General features: G+C 42.1%; 1 protein-coding gene across 1 annotated transcript in view; it reads left to right on the top strand.

Moving 5' to 3' along the window:
- Positions 1–17,923, top strand: part of LOC120053194 (NT-3 growth factor receptor-like) — a 157,936-nt gene that overhangs the window by 123,235 nt on the left and 16,778 nt on the right. Inside the window, exon 11 of the mRNA XM_039000353.1 lies at positions 6,718–6,848. Coding sequence (XP_038856281.1) covers positions 6,718–6,848 — 131 coding nt within the window. The remainder of the gene's footprint in view (positions 1–6,717; positions 6,849–17,923) is intronic.

Here is a 17,923-nt window from a genome sequence, read left to right as displayed (position 1 = left end):
CAAATTATAGCTTTTGTACAAGAAGATGATATGTGTGGTTTGTACCCTCACACAGACTGTGTTTAAAGTCTCTGCGACACAGACTGTGTGCAGAGTCTCTAGCATAAAAAATTGATGATGGCTTTTCAGCCCCAAAACATTTTGACTCGCACAATTTAACTCCGATTTATCTCCCCAACATCTGCACTTGAGGTCATCCAATTTCACCTAAGCAGGGGTTGGAACCAAAATTATTTCCCAATCATTTTGTACTGAACAGAACCATTATTTTTTCGTTCCATTCCACTGTTCCGACCAGAAAAATAAAGTTCTGAACCGGTTTGAACCAAAAAAGTAAAGGTTTATATCGTTCCTTTCTGTTCCTTTTTAAAACTCTGAAATCTATATATTTTTTTACATTTAGCTCGACATTAAATTATTTCACCAATGGATAGAGCAGCTTGCTCAAGAGCGGGCAAGCTATTTACGTTTATTGGACATACAAGTGAAGTGTAGGGTGCGACATGCGACTGAAATTTTGCAGGTGAGGACAATGCTGGGTATGAAGCGCTGGGCATCTTGTTGTTATCACATGCATTATTTGAATTAGGCCCACAGAATTATATCTACAGAGGGGCGGGTTCTCTGAAGGAACTTTGAATGTCTATGAACTTCAGAAAGTTGGCTTTGCGTAGGCGCTTTGTTGCATTTTTTTGTGGGGACTGGAAAAAAATGTCCAGAATTTTTAAATAATGTTATTAACCGGTTCCCATGTTTTTAAAATAACGGTTCTGTTCCTGAACAGTATAGATCACTTTCGTTCTCAGTTATGGTTCTGTTCCTCTAAAAACGTTGTTATTTTCCGGTTTTCGGTTCTGTTCCCTGAACCGGTTCCAACCTCTGACCCTGAGTGCTGCTGGTTCACTCCAAAGTAAATTCAAGTCAGAGTATGAAAGAGTTTGAGTACCTGTATTAGTCATTCCTCCTGCTACACAGAACACATTTGAACCCAGTCTGAATCTCTCACTGTGCTCTTTTGGCTTCCTTATGGCCTGTTTTGTTTCGTGAGGAGCCTTGCTGAGAGGGTTGGCACTGACTCCAGCTGCTCCTTATGTTCGGCCCTCTTCATACGTACACCGCGCTACAGTACAATCCTCCAACCAACCTTGGATGGTTGTAAAGCCCTGAAGTGAAGCCTGCTGCTTCCTTCCTCGCAAGCCTCTCCAGACACAATGAGACTTCTTTTTCACACACCACTGCTCGCGCTTTATAGCTCATTCCTTATTCATGTGATTGTCATGTTTACTGACAGTGCTGTTCAGCATCCAGGTTTCAACGGCAGTCATGAATTGCCCTGCCTTTTGTTTCCCTTCAGGACTTTCTGACACAAAACACTTTCCCAGAATCACCCGAGTATGATATCCTCTCTCTGTGTGTCTGTCTCTCCTTGATCTCTCCTTCTGTCAACACCAACATAAGAATATGATAGATGTTTCCATACGTGAATAACCTGTCTATCTCTGCTCTGCATCTGGTTTCACGTTATGGTGGCAAGGCCCTTCGCTCACCACGAGGTTGGGTGTAGAAGCATTGGAAGGTCAAATTAATTTGTGCTATGTTTGACGATATTGTACATATGCCTATTGTGTTTGGAACAAAGCAACAGGAACAAATACTAGTGTAAATGTACTGTATGTTTGCAATCCATAGATGTACGGTTACAAAATCTATAGCAACCGCAGTGCACGCCTCTGACCTGTTGTTGAGTGCTTTATTTTTGTAGTGTTTTGATGGTTTTCCTACTTCATGCTCTGCATCCCTCTGTTTGCTGTAGTGTTCTTCAACATCCCCTCAGCCAAAGCACCTGGAGAACGAGAGAGCGTGCTCTACATTATGTATCAGCCAGTGTCTGGCAGAGCCTGTGGAGGAAATGTGCTGATAGAGATTCATTCTGCTCGTCTGCATAAGAGAAAAATAATCAAATAAAGATGAGGCAAGGCAACCACGTAAGGTGACACTGGGATTCAGGTGAGAGCCCTGTGGATGACTCGCATGGAGAGATTCAGAGATTGGAGCCTTTTATGGCCACGGCCCTGATTTGCATTTTGTTTATTTGTTTGTGAGAGGAGCGGGGAAGTGATGCGTGTGGGAGGCGTGAGAGGAGAGCGCTAGGCGTGAGGGGGAGGTATAAGAGGAGGAGAAGGGTAAGTCGTGAGAGGAGAAGGTGCTCTGCTCTGTAGAACAGTGTCTTCTGTCTGTGAGGTGCAAAAGTCTGAGAATGCTGCAAGGGTGTTTACAGAATAACAGACAGGCCGGTACTTTCCGGGATCCCCTCAAACAGTCATTTTGGGGCACCATCTGCCACCTGCCCCCAACACTGAACACATGCAGGCTGTGCCCTCTCTCCGCATTTCCACACTGTTTTCATTACACCAGTACACAGAGCCATTAGCCATTAACCTAGCTGGCAAGCAGCACACACTCCCCCGTCTCGTATTGCTAATATATCTTCAGGACACTTGTTTTGCACATGTTGTGTACTGTATATGAACTTGATATGGTCTAGCCACTGAGGGGAGACAGACACTTCTAACACTTATTCAACAGGAGTCAGCTCAGCAGGCAGTGGTTTATTTAAAACATTTCCTCTTCCTGTGAATTATCTGAATAGATAAACATCTCTTCATTTTTGAAGTATGCCTAACGGCATAGATACATTCATAAATCCTCAAATGCATCTGGTTTTCTCATGGAATGTTGTTGTGTATGTCTTTGTTTCAAGAAATATTATGAGGAGGCAAAAACGAGGTTGTGTGAGAGAACTGTTAGGACAGGTATCATAGAAACAACATTGTGAAGAATAGAAGACAAGGTACTGCGTGTGAGACACCCATAGGTAACGTTTTTAGAGAGAGTAGTAAAGGTCTTGCTAGGAGCAGTACAAATCAAATCACAGTTTATTGGTCACATATTTAGCAGATGTTATTGTGGGTGTAGTGAAATGCCTGTGTTCCTAGCTCCAATAGTGCAGTAGTATCTAATAATTTTCAACATTACACACAAATCTTAAAGTAAAAGAATGAAATTAAGAAATATATAAATATTAGGACGAGCAATATCGGAGTAGCATCGACTAAAATACAGTAGAATGGAATACAGTATATAGATATGAAATTAGTAAAGCAATATGTAAAAATTATAATTATTAATGTGATTAGTGTTCCATTATTAAAGTGACCAGTGATTCCATGTCTATGTATATTCGGCAGCAGCCTCTAAGGTGCAGAGTTGAGTAAATGGGTGGAAGCCGGCCAGCTTTGATTCACTTGTACTGACCTCGCCTTCTGCATGGTAGTGGGGTGAACAGGCCGTGGTTCGGGTGGCTTATGTCCTTGATGATCTTTTTGCCCTTCCTGTGACATTGGGTGCTGTATGTGTCATGGAGGGCGGGCAGTGTCCCCCAGTGATGCGTTGGGCAGACCGCACCACCCTCTGGAGAGCCTTGCGGTTGAGGGCGGTGCAGTTGCAGTACGAGGCGGTGGTACAGCCCGACAGGATGCTCTCAGTTGTGCATCTGTAAAAGTTTGTGAGGGTCTTAGGGACCAAACCAAATTTCTTCAGCCTCCTGAGGTTGAAGAGGCGCTGTTTCAGATTGTCAGATTGTCAAGTGCCTGTGATTGGACTGAATGAAATGCTGTAATTCTGTTTGTACATGTAATGGAAGTATGTTGAGCGGGGCATTATAGAAGCTTTTAAGCCTTGTTCACATTGGCAGTTTCAAATGACTCAAATCAATATTTCTTTGCATATCCGATTCGAATCTGTTATTTTTCCTGCAGTCTGAACAGCCAAAAAGCACATGGAACCGGATATTTCAAGCCACATTTCAAACCACCTTTGTATGGGGTTTGAAATCAGATACAAATCTGATTCCTGGCCATGCGACTTTGCAGTCAGTGGTTTTTAGACTTATTTGGCATAGCTTGTTGCTTGCTAGCTACTCTGTTGACAGTTTGACAAGAACATGTGGTAGCTAACTAGCATGTTAATTGTTTACAAACGCTAGGAAATGTGCTAGAAAGCTAAACAGCTAGCTAGTTGACTTCTGTGGCAAACCAAAAAGGACTTGTTTTGAAAGTTGGATCATCTTATCCTTTGAGGCTTTAAAGGTGTTCTTATCCTATGATTTTGATCATTCAAAGCAACTGGGAAACATCCATGGTAGGCATTGTTGTCACCTTCGCTTGATTGCTACATAACTTCTCCCTGATAGGAAGCACAATTTCCACCACAAATCAGCCTACACCACAGCACACATACCCATCGTTACTATGACAACTAGCGTAGCCATGTCAGCAAATGACTGCTGTCTGAACACACACAAATCCGATTTGGTCACTTGTAACTTGCTGTTTGGACAGTCAGTATTCCAAAACAGATTTGAAAAACAAAACTGATTTGAGCATTAAGGTCTGCAGTGTGAACAAGACTTTAGAGGGAAGTAAATCCATATCTGATTACATTGCTACTAACCTAAACACTGAATAATCCAGGAAGTAAGGGGACTTTACATGTGAGGACTGGGTCAGGGAACATGCAGATGTTGCTTCAGTTTGCTGTGGCATCTTCCTATTTTAGTTCCCAACTCAAAGGAAAATTGTGGGTCTATGTGATGTTCACAGCAGAATCTATTACAATGGACTCAAATGTAGCCTTTTACTGATAGATTGAAGATTTGGTATGTATTTCACAACTGTGTTTACTCTACTGTACAATTGTGTTTGAACTCAAATATGTTAAACAGAGTTCATGTAATGAGAAGTAACTTTTGATGAAAAGTCACCCCTGAAAACAGAAGCATTTGCATAAAGTCATCATTCAGAAGTCAAGTGCCAGTGATTGGACTGAATGAAATGCTGCACTTCTGTTTGTCATTTGTGGTCTACTGGAGAGAGAGAGCAAGAGAGAGAGAATTGCTATGGTAACTATATTCCCAATCAAATACCAATAATTTGCAAACATTTGAAACCAAATCAGCTCTAGTTTGCTCTTCTGTCATTTTCAGCGCAGTGGAGTCAACATCTGCTCTGCCAAAGCAAAGCAGCCTAATTAGGATGAAGACTGTGTCCTGTTCTATCCCAGCTGTGTGCTCTGTGCTGCTGGGCCACACAGAGAGATATGGCCCAGTGAGGGTAAACTCCCTGAATGGATGCCCTCGCCCACATAAACAGAGAGGTGAATGCACCACAACCGCTGTGGTAATGAGAAAATTAGCCCAAGCTATTTGTAACTTCCTTAATTGCTTTGTGTGGATAGACAGCACACCTTCCAGCATACCCGTAGCTACCTGCTAATTGTAAACCTATCACTGTCCATCTGGGAAATTGAGAAGGGAGGGGTTAAAAATGCAATTGCAGAGAACAAAACAATGACTTATTTCTGGATCCTGATTAAATAAATGTTATCTAATGTGATTACTGATATTTGTGTGGGTTTTGCAGATTTCTTTATTTATCTCAGTCCAGTGCAAACCATCAAACATATTTTTAAGATCACCTATGGTCGCAGTTCAAGCAGAAATATTTGCAGTGATATCATGGTGTTATTAATTTGTTATTGCCTTAATGGTGCTCATTGCGTTGTAGCTATTTTTCTGGTGCTTCATAAGGGAAATGCCTAGTTTGTGCCAACCAATAGTAATAAGAGCTCTGTCCATCCCATCCTTCAGTATGTATCTATCTCTGTTCTCTGCCCTAGTCCTCGAGGGGGGATCTGTGGTACCGTACTGGGCTGGTCCTTGGACAGTAGTGGGTTTATGTGTTGGACAGCAGCTCATCCGAACCCCTGTTTTGAGTAAATACCAGCTGTTGCTGTGACTTGCCATATGGAAGCCACACTTCCCCCAGAATGCAGCTTTCAGCCACTCAGAACAGGTGGAACGCACAGAGATTAAGGACTAATTCTGGCTGTACACTGTGATTTCACAACAATTTTAGCACAGTGTACAGGTTGCAGGCAGGTTGCAGACATTTCACAGGTTTGCTTGGATTATTATGATCACTTACATTTTTTGGGGGGGGGAGAGACATTTAGACTTTTAAGCATTGCATCCTACTGGTTGAATGAACATTTCCTCACTGCAGATGCTATGGTGCGCAGGTTCTAAGATGTTATTTTATTACTGGGCAATGGACATTTTTATAAATGTGGTATATTTATGTATGCTGCAAGTAAGTAAAAACACAATTGTTTTACCCTCACATCTCTTCTAACACTGTAGCGCCACAGCAGGTCTTATGGCTGTGTTCTGTATGCCTGTTGCCAATTAATCCAACCTCATCATTAGATACACTGAGGCTTCATAGCAGGATTTAAGACATACCAGTCCCATCAGTGAACCATCAATTAACACTTGCCCTTGATTCTGTCAGAAACACTGATGGTTTGTTGCTCCTGGACCTGCTGACCACTTAAACCACATCTCTCTGTCAAATGCTTGCAAATTGTTGGTATTTGATTGGGAATATAGTTACCATAGCAATTCTCTCTCTCTCTCTCTCTCTCTCTCTCTCTCTCTCTCTCTCTCTCTCTCTCTCTCTCTCTCTCTCTCTCTCTCTCTCTCTCTCTCTCTCTCTCTCTCTCTCTCTCTCTCTCTCTCTCTCTCTCTCTCTCTCTCTCTCTCTCTCTCTCTCTCTCTCTCTCTCTCTCTCTCTCTCTCTCTCTCTCTCTCTCTCTCAGACGTGCAGCATATAAAGCGCAGAGACATCATCCTGAAGAGGGAGCTGGGAGAGGGGGCGTTTGGAAAGGTCTTCCTGGCAGAGTGCTACAACCTGATCCCCACCAAGGATACGATGCTGGTGGCTGTCAAGGTAAGAGATTATCTCTCAGTTACACAGGGCCACCTCACTTTCCAGTTACAGCAGACCCCTCACAGAGGTCAGGGCCCCTCAGCGCTCAGCGTATGAACAGTATTAACTTGATCCTTGAACGACTCTTGGGGCCACCACACTTGCCATGGCCAGCCGCCTCAACAACGTGGATCGATAAAAATTAGATTTTTTTGCTCTAGTGTAGATCAATAATCATACTAATGATCATTGAGGTCACTATGAGTACCATGTTGGTTGTCTCATATCAGACTGAATGTATGAGGCTCCAATATGAGGTGACAGTGCCCCAGTCCAATATGAGGTGACAGTGCCCCAGTCCAATATGAGGTGACAGTGCCCCAGTCCAATATGAGGTGACAGTGCCCCAGCATCTGTGCGTTAGAGACGATGAGTTTGGCGTGTCTCCTCTCTAATGTACAGGCAGCTAGGATTCAAACTCCCATTAGACAGCTCTGTAAGTGTTTTGATGTCAAAATGTGTTTGTTACTCGCCAAATATGGAGTTTTGCTGAGCAACTATGTTAATGTACTCCTGTTAAAGCCAGTATGTACTGTACTTCCAAAAAAGGTCTAAATATAAATGTACAAGCACCCAAACAAAGATCCTATTCGGCACCTCCAATGTAAATCACTCATTACTGCCACGCTCAGCTCGGAAGTCTATGCTACCTCAATACATTTGAGGTGCCGAAGAGGCATTTTTTCGGTTGCTTGTACATTTGTATTAAACCTTTTTTGGATACTGGGTCACGTTCATAGCAATATATCTCATTAGCAGGTTCACTTAACACAATATTAAACATGTTTTACATGCTGTACAGGTCCTTATGGCTGACTTCAATATAACTTTTGGGTCAAGATTTTTTGTGCCACTTTTAGCTATAGCTTCACTGTTGGAATTGAGCTCAATGTTGCTCAATATTAAATAAACGGCTAATGAACCGTAGCATTAACTGTAGAACAGACAAACAACTTTGAGCATTATGTACAACTGGTGGGCATTAACCATCTGGGTTCACCCCTTCACTAACACACACACACACACACACACACTAGTGCTGAGCGATTAACCAAAATGTCTGTTATTTAGTTGTTGTTTTTTTAAATCCTCTGAGCCAAGCATATTGATCAAATGAATGGCATTTTGTCAAGGTCTTTTATAAATATGACCTCTGACTTATTCAGTGATTCCCTTAGCTTTTTAAGAACATAAATGTGGCTGTCATAGGAGGCATGTTAAAATATAGCTGTTTGTTAGTGAGGCTAAAGGGTGATCATAGATTTCCTGATCCTAAATAGGTCTCTGTGGGTTTGATGGCAGCAGTAAGATCTGTCATTCAACCAGGGCCATATGGTGTACCTTGTTACAATGGTACACAGAGAGAATGGAAGCGTTAAATGTTCAGCGATCAATATTTATGTGACTAGAGGAGTCCTCCTGGATTGCAGTTGGGGCATAATTGAGGTGGTAGCCACCAAACAGCTATTATGTTTGTTCACACATTTTCAACCCATTATTACAAGAGTATGGATTTTCACAGCTTCAAGGTTAATCAGATCTGTTGGGATTGTGTTATAGCAGCCCTAGTTGATGCAGACACCTGTTTACAATGACATCCATTTTAAAGGCCAGTGCAGTCAAAAACTCAATTTTCCTGTGTATTATATTTCCATCCTATGAGGTTGAAATAATACTGTGACATTGGGAAAATGATGATAATGCCCTTTTAGTGTAAGAGCTGTTTGAAAAGAGCGGCAGAAATTTCAGCCAGTTTTGGTGGGATGGAGTAACATCACCAGGCGGTAAATTAGTTAATAGACCAATAAGAAATAGAGTTCCAAACCTCTCTGCCAATAACAGATAGTTTTCAGTTTTCCCCTCCCCACTCAGACCACTCCCAGACAGAACTAGCAAAAGTCTTGCTTGAGAAATTGCTCTTTGCTAAGAAGCAATTTTTGTATTTTTTTGACTATTTTAATTGAAAACAATCACAGTAAGGTACTTAATTGTTACCCAGAATTGATTTGATATGGAGATAAAATTGGCTGCATTGGACATTTAATCAATCTGCCAAGTGCACTGTTGACACTTTTTAGACAGAAACCGTTTGTAAACTGAAGAAGAGCAGTTTCAATATTTCAGCATCTGTATCATTGACCAGCACTGAACAATTCACTTAATCGACCAACTATTAAATTAGGATCATTTTATCAGGGATTGAAAAAAAAAAATTTTTTTACCTCAAGATAGACGTAACTAAATAATGGTAAACTGATTTTGCTTAAATTATGTTGAGGTCAATACAATCTCGAGAGACATAAGCTAAATTTAAACTAAAACCACCACCACTGCTCTGTCTATATCAGGTATTCACATACTGGGGTATGGGTACGCGCAATGTCGTAGGGGGGTACACCAAATAAAATTGTGATTCACATTTTAAAAATCAAATAAAAATCTTCACATTTTCAAACAGTCCATTTATATTTTCCAACGGGGCTTTACATTTGGGTGAGTTTTTCTTCTCGCCTGAATAGCCTCATTTCACTGCCAAAAATAAAATTAAACTATCTAGTTTTCAGCGAAATAACAACCCAATGTCAAATACAGGTAGCCTAGTCAAATAATTAACATCCATTTTAACCGTTACTCTCTCGCGGGAATTCCGCTAACGGTCCGTATGTAGCCAAACGTAGCTGCTGCTCATGTTGGTATCTGTACTGATGGCGCAAAAGCCATGACAGGGAGACACAGTGGAGTGGTAACGCGTGTTTAAGCAGTTGCGCCCGACGCCACTTGGGTACACTGCAGCATCCACCGAGAGGCTCTTGCTGCCAAGGGACTGCCTGACAGCTTGAAAGACGTTTTGGACACTACAGTGAAAATGGTTCACTTTGTTATAGCAAGGCCCCTGAACTCTCGTGTATTTTCTGCACTATGCAATGATATGGGCAGCGACCATGTAACGCTTTTACAACATACAGAAGTGCGCTGGCTATCAAGGGGCAAAGTATTGACACGTTTTTTTGAATTGAGAGACAAGCTTAACGTTTTCTTTACTGACCATCATTTTCACTTGTCTGACTGCTTGCATGATGACGAGTTTCTCACACAACTGACCTGTCTGGGTGATGTTTTTTCTCGCCTAAATGATCTGAATCTAGGATTACAGGCACTTTTCTATTCACTTATCCCCTCCAAACATTGCTTTGAGTTTGCTTATCCGTCTATAAACCTGTGAATGGCATCTCACAAAGTTGTCTGGAATCGACTCAGTATTGTGGACAATAGGAGAAAGCAAGGTGAATACTGTGGAGGTGGTGTGGCTGGTGTGGGCCTGCATAATGTGAATGGTTGGTTGTGAGTGAGGCTGGCAGAGAGAGTTCCTTTCACAGCAAGGTGAAACCCATATGTAGACAGCAGTTGGGTTGGCTGTCAGAGGAGGAACCAGGTCAAACATTTACGGAAATGTACTTAATTGTTAGTGCAAAAAGAGATACAGTATTCTCAAACAATATATTTTTTCCTGTTAAAATCATAAGATATTGGTAGCTGGTCACATAAAGGATGAATATGACACAGTGATGTTAACACACTGGGTCGTACTGTCACAATCTCCTTGAAATGAGAAGTGGCTGTCAGTAATTGTTGCGCTTGATTTATTACATTTCACGTAAAGATTACGATTGTAACCTCAGGGTTAAAATGTAAATTTCACCTCTAACATGACACGGTTGAGGATATTAAAGTTCAAAGGTCATACAAAGGTACCTAGATCAGCTGCTGGAGGAGGGGTCACGCTATGATGGTTGGAGACAAGGGGCACATTCATCACTGTTTCCCTCTTGTCACCACCACTCTTCATCAATGCGCTCATCCATGGAATGATGTTAGCCATGATAGTGTGGAGCGAGAGGGAGGGAGCCGCAGTGCAGAGGCAGGGGAAGGAGGCCGACCTTACAGAGACAGACTGCAGCTGGAGAAATAAGGCTGTCTGTGAGGGATGTTAGATCATCTCCCAAACTGTTCTACTCCACATATGCTTTGATTATGAGTAATGGAGGCAACACTGAGCTGGCTTTCTTTTGTCTTGCTTTTTCTTTCATTCTTTTCTTCACATCCCCAGTCACCAGAGTGGATCCTATTGAAATAGATGCCGCACAAATATAAAGGCGTGTATGCTATTGTTTTTTAACAATGTAGTTTGTATTTCATGTTAGGTAAGATTGAAAAGTAAGCACCACAGCTACTTAGCTACTTATATGTAATTTTAAGTTATATCTAGGTTATAATGGAATGTCAGACTATATATGTGTAGGTCAACAAGTCTCGGAGACTACCAGTAAAGCTGTTTAGTCTATGTGTCGGCTCTCCAGTATGTCCAGTATATGCAGGTGGACTCTGAGGACACAGCACTCCACTGCAGCACAGGGGTCATAAAGCATCCAGGATGATAGGGATGGATGCCTTGCCATCTGTCCATGGGCACTGCCGTCCATTCAAATTCCCCTCTACATTTGTGATATAAGGGAATTCAAATGTATTAAAACATTAGCAAAACATTGTGATCGTCATTCAGATATCTATCATTGATGAATCATATATCGCCTATATACAGTATATTGCCTACATATAACTAACTGTCAAATAATTGAATACAGTAAGGCAATGTTAGTTATATGCAATTAATAGTGTGTTAAGAATGCTATGAATTATTATGTTTTAGCTGTGGTGTTGTTGTTGTGGACTTTTACGTAATTGGAGGATTGTATTGTCAAATCTCCGGAAAACATGAATTTTGTTTTCGAACTTTAGTTTACAGTACAGCTACAAAATATATTGTTTTTTAATGGAAAAGTACCCAGAAATTACTGCTTGGCAGTCGTCCTAGACACAATAAGGAACTAATCCTACCTGTTAATGTATGGGGGATCAGAAAGAGACAAGACATTGAGTGTAAATGCCAAATATTTCATAGGTGGGAAATCAGGAAGGGTGTTAAGCTTGTCAATAATGATACCATAACTCTGAGCCAATATGGTAGGCAACCACAGCGTCTATATCTGGTAAGGCACGTGCGTCTCTTATCACAGCTCTATAATGAAATGTCAGACTATGTATATGGGAAACATAATGAAGTAAATTACTAAATTATCTGCTTCTGTAAAGCTATGAGGTTTGCTGGGTCATTGTGACAACCTGTCAGAGAAAAGTTCATTTCATGTTCTGCTCCTTAAATTAGAAGATTACAGTGCTTTACCTCCCCTGCTCTGTTTATTACCCTGTCACTGTTCTCTTCACACCAACCAGGTTATTGTCTGTGTGTCTGTGCTTGGGTTTTAGTGTTTATCTATGGATCATTGTTAGGAAGCCTCAAAAAAACATTTATATTTTCAGTTTTTTTCATAAATATAACTCGGTTATCAAATATTTTCCACTCATTTAGCAGATACATTAAATTAAATCAAAGTTTATTGGTAGCGTACACAGATTTTCAGGTGTTATCAGACGTGCAGCGAAATGCTTACAGTGCTTTCGGAAAGTACCCCTTGACTTTTTCCACATAGAAAGAGACAAGACATTGAGTGTAAATGCCAAATATTTCATAGGTGGGAAATCAGGAAGGGTGTTAAGCTTGTCATTTATAAAATTTATAAAATGTGTATTTTTTTCTCATCAATCTATGCACAATACCCCATAATCACAAAGCAAAAAAAGAAATAAAAATATCCCATTTGCGTAAGTATTCAGACCCTTTACTCAGTACTTTGTTGAAGCACCTCTGGCAGCGATTAGAGCCTCAAGTCTTCTTGGGTATGACGCTACAAGCTTGGCACACCTGTATTTGCAGAGTTTCTCCCATTCTTCTCTGCAGATCCTCTCAAGCTCTAATGTTGTATGGGGAGCGTCACTGCACAGCTATTTTCAGGTCTCTCCAGAGATGTTCGATCGGGTTCAAGTCCGGGCTCTAGCTGGGCCACTCAAGGATATTCAGAGACTTGTCCCGAAGCCACTCCTGCGTTGTCTTGGCTGTGTGCTTAGGGTTGTTGTCCTGTTGGAAGGTGAACCTTTGCCCAAGTCTGAGGTCCTGAGCGCTCCAGGTTTTCATCAATGATCTCTCTGTACTTTCCTCCGTTCATCTTTCCCTCGATCCGAACTAGTTACCCAGTCACTGCCGCTGAAAAACATCCCCACAGCATGATGATGCCACCACCATGCTTCACCGTAGTGATGGTGCCAGATTTCCTCCAGACGTGACACTTGGCATTCAGGCCAAAGAGTTCAATCTTGGTTTCATCAGACCAGAGAATCTGGTTTCTCATGGTCTGAGAGTCTTTAGGTGCCTTCCATTTAAGAATGATGGAGGTGTCACGCCCTGACCTTAGAGATCCTTTTTATGTCTCTATTTTGGTTTGGTCAGGGCGTGAGTTGGGGTGGGCATTCTATGTTTTGTGTTTCTATGATTTTCTATTTCTATGTTTTCTTTTTCTTTGTATTTGGCCGGGTGTGGTTCTCAATCAGAGGCAGCTGTCTATCGTTGTCTCTGATTGAGAACCATACTTAGGTAGCTCTTTTTTCCACCTGTGTTTGTGGGAAGTTAACTTTGTTTGATGGCACATAGCCTTAAGCTTCACGGTTTGTTTTGGTATTGTTTATTGTTTTGTTGGCGACATCTACTATTAAAAGTATGTACGCTCACCACGCTGCACCTTGGTCCTCTTCTTCCTTTAACGGCCGTGACAGGAGGCCACTGTGTTCTTTGGGACCTTCAATGCTGCAGACATTTTTGGTACCCTTCCCCAGATCTGTGCCTCGACACAATCCTGTCTCGGAGCTCTATAGACAATTCCTTCGTACTAATGGCTCGGTTTTTGCTCTGACATGCACTGTCAACTGTGGGACCTTGTATAGGCAGGTGTGTGCCTTTCCAAACCATGTCCAATCAATTGAATTTACCACAGGTGGACTCCAATCAAGTTGTAAAAACATATCAAAGATGATCAATGGAAACAGGATGCTCCTGAGGTCAATTTCAAGTCTTATAGCAAAAGGTATGAATACTTATGTAAATGAGGTATTTCTGTTTAGTTTTTTTTATAAATGTGCAAAATGTATTAAACCAGTTTTCACTTTGTCATTATGGAGTATTATCCATTTTAGAATAAGGCTGTAACATAACAAAATGTGGAAAAAGTCAAGGGATCTGAATACTTTCCGAATGCACTGTATGTTTCTAGCTCCAACGGTGCAGTAATATCTAGCAATACAAAACAATACACACATAACCTCCCCATGAAAAATAAATATCAGAGCGAGCAATATCAGAACGAGCAATGTCAGAGTCTGGAATATACAGTGTATATATACAGTACCAGTCAAACGTTTGCCTTGATGACAGCTTTGCACACTCTTGGCATCCTCTCAATCAGCTTCATGAGGTAGTCACCTGGAATGCATTTCAATTAACATGTGTGTCTTCTTAAAAGTTAATTTGTGGAATTTCTTTCCTTCTTAATGCATTTGAGCCAATCAGTTGTGTTATGACAAGGTAGGCGTGGTATACAGAAGATAGCCCTATTTGGCAAAAGACCAAGTCCATATTATGGAAAGAACAGCTCAAATAAGCAAATAGAAATGACAGTCCATCATTACTTTAAGACATGAAGGTCAGTCAATACAGAACATTTCAAGAACTTTTAAAGTTTCTTCAAGTGCAGTCGCAAAAACCATCAAGCGCTATGATGAAACTGGCTCTCATGGGGACTGCCACAGGAATGAAAGACCCAGAGTTACCTCTGCTGCAGAGGACAAGTTCATTAAAATTACCAGCCTCAGAAATTGCAGCCCAAATAAATGCTTCACAGAGTTCAAGTAACAGACACATCTCAACATCAACTGTTCAGAGGAGACTGCGTGAATCAGGCCTTCATGGTCGATTTGCTGCAAAGAAACCACTACTAAAGGACACCAGTAAGAAGAAGATACTTGTTTGTGCCAAGAAACACGAGCAATGGACATTAGACCGAAAATCTGTTCTTTGGTCTGATGAGTCCAAATGTGAGACTTTTGGTTCCAACCGCTGTGTCTTTGTGAGATGTAGAGTAGGTGAACGGATGATCTCAGCATGTGTGGTTCCCAGCATAAAGGAGGAGGTGTGATGGTGTTGGGGTGCTTTGCTGGTGACACTGTCTCTGATTTATTTAGAATTCAAGACATACTTAACCAGCATGGCTGCAGCAATACGCCATCCCATCTGGTTTGTGCTTAGTGGGACTATAATGACCCAACACCTCCAGCCTGTGTAAGGGCTATTTAACCAAGAAGGAGAGTGATGGAGTATTGCATCAGATGACCTGGCCTCCACAATCACCTGACCTCAACCCAATTGAGATGGTTTGGGATGAGTTGGACCGCAGTGAAGGAAAAGCAGCCAACAAGTGCTCAGCATATGGGAACTCCTTCAAGACGGTTGGAAAAGCATTCCAGATGAAGCTTGTTGAGAGATTGCCAAGAGTGCGCAAAGCTGTCATCAAGGCAAAGAAAGGGTGGCTACTTTGAAGAATCTCAATTATAACATATATTTTAATTTGTTTAACACTTTTTTGGTTACTACATGATTCCATATGTGTTATTTCATAGTTTTGATCTCTTCGCTAGTATTCTACAATGTAGAAAATTGTACAAATTAAGAAAAACCCTTGAATGAGTAGGTGTGTCCAAACTTTTGACTGGTACTGTATATTTTTATATAGTCAGTTCGTAAAATTTGTGCCCTGCTGGAGCTGCCCCGATCAACTGTATGTGCTGTTATTGTGAAGTGGAAATCTCTAGCAGCAACAACTACTCAGCCACAAAGTGGTAGGCCACACAAGCTCATAGAACCGGACCCCTGAGTGCTGAAGCGTGTAAAAAACGTCTGTCCTCGGTTGTACCACTCACTACGGAGTTCCAAACTGACTCTGGAAACAACGTCAGCAAAATAACTATTCGTCGGGAGCTTCATGAAATGGGAACACCATGTGCAATGCCAAGTGTCAGCTAGAGTGGTGTGTAGCTCTCCACTCTGGAGTAGTGGAAACATGTTATCTGGAACGCCGACTGCGAACCAGGCCTAATCCCCAACATCACTAATGCTCTTGTGGCTGAATGGAAGCAAGTCCCAAAAGCAATGTTCCTACATCTAATGGAAAGCCTTCCCAGAAGAGTGGAGGCTGTTATAGCAGCAAAGGGGGGACCACCTCCATATTAATGCCCATGATTTTTGAATGAGATGTTAGACAAGCAGATGTCCACATACTTTTGGTCATGTAATGTGTGTATATCACTGCCTCATTGCCTGCATCCGTAATGGGTCTGCGGTCAAACGACCACCACACATCACTGTCAAATGCACCCTAAAACACTTCTGCGAGCAGGCCTTTCTAACCGACCTGGCCAGGGTATCCTGGAATGATATTGACCGCATCCCATCAGTAGAGGATGCCTTGTTATTCTTTAAAAGTGCCTTCCTCACCATCTAAAATAAGCATGCTCCATTCAAAAAATGTAGAACCAGGAACAGATATAGCCCTTGGTTCACTCCAGACCTGACTGCCCTTGACCAGCACAAAAACATCATGTGGCGTACTGCATTAGCATCGAATAGCCACCGCGATATGCATCTTTTCAGGGAAGTTAGGTACCAAAATACACAGACAGTTAGGAAAGCTAAGGCTAGCTTTTTTCAAACAGAAATTTGCATCCTGTTGCACAAACTCAAAAATGTTCTAGGACACTGTAAAGTCCATGGAGAATAAGAGCATCTCTTCCCAGCTGCCCACTGCACTGAGGCTAGGAAACACTGTCACCACCGATAAATCCACTATAATTGAGAATTTCAATAAGCATTTTTCTACGGCTGGCCAGGCCACCTGGCTACCCCTACCCCGGTCAACTGCCTGGCACCCCCCACAGCAACTTGCCCAAGCCTCCCCCATTTCTCCTTCACCCAAATCCAGATAGGTGATGTTCTGAAAGAGCTGCAAAATCTGTACCCCTACAAATCAGCCGGGCTAGACAATCTGGACCCTCTCTTTCTAAAATGATCTGCCAAAATTTTTGCAACCCCTATTACTAGCCTGTCATGTGCGCCGAATACAACAGGTGTAGACCTTACAGTGAAATGCTTACTTCCAGGCTCTAACCAGTAGTGCGAAAAAAAAGGTGTGTGTGTGTGTGTGTGTGTGTGTGTGTGTGTGTGTGTGTGTGTGTGTGTGTGTGTGTGTGTGTGTGTGTGTGTGTGTGTGTGTGTGTGTGTGTGTGTGTGTGTGTGTGTGTGTGTGTGTGTGTGTGAGGGGGGGGGGGGGGGGGGTAAAGTAAAGAAATAAAACAACAGTAAAAAGACATTTGAAAATAAGAGTAGCAAGGCTATATACAGACACCGGTTAGTCAGGCTTATTGAGGTAGTATGTACATGTACAGTAGGTATGGTTAAAGTGACTATGCATATATGATGAACAGAGAGTAGCAGTAGCGTAAAAAGAGGGGTTGGCGGGTGGAGGGACACAATGCAGAATGCCCGGTTAGCCAATGTGCGGGAGCACTGGTTGGTCGGGCCAATTGAGGTAGTATGTTCATGAATGTATAGTTAAAGTGACTATGCATATATGATAAACAGAGAGTAGCAGCAGCGTAAAAGAGGGTTTGGGGGTGGCACAAAATGCAAATAGTCCGGGTAACCATTTGGTTACCTGTTCAGGAGTCTTATGGCTTGGGGGTAAAAACCTTTTTGTCCTAGACTTGGCACTCCGGTACCGCTTGCCATGCGGTAGTAGAGAGAACAGTCTATGACTGGGGTGGCTGGGGTCTTTGACAATTTTTAGGGCCTTCTTCTGACACCGCCTGGTGGGGGAATAGGCTTTGTCGTGCCGTCTTCACGACTGTCTTGGTGTGTTTGGACCATTCTAGTTTGTTACCGACCATTTCGAATCCCACCGTACCTTCTCCGCTATGCAATCTGGTTTCAGAGCTGGTCATGGGTGCACCTCAGCCACGCTTAAGGCCCAAAACAATTT

Source organism: Salvelinus namaycush, chromosome 9 (assembly GCF_016432855.1).
Source record: "Salvelinus namaycush isolate Seneca chromosome 9, SaNama_1.0, whole genome shotgun sequence".
Lineage (NCBI taxonomy): Eukaryota > Metazoa > Chordata > Actinopteri > Salmoniformes > Salmonidae > Salvelinus > Salvelinus namaycush.
Note: the sequence above shows the minus strand (reverse complement) of the source record. Positions and strands in the feature narration are given on the sequence as shown.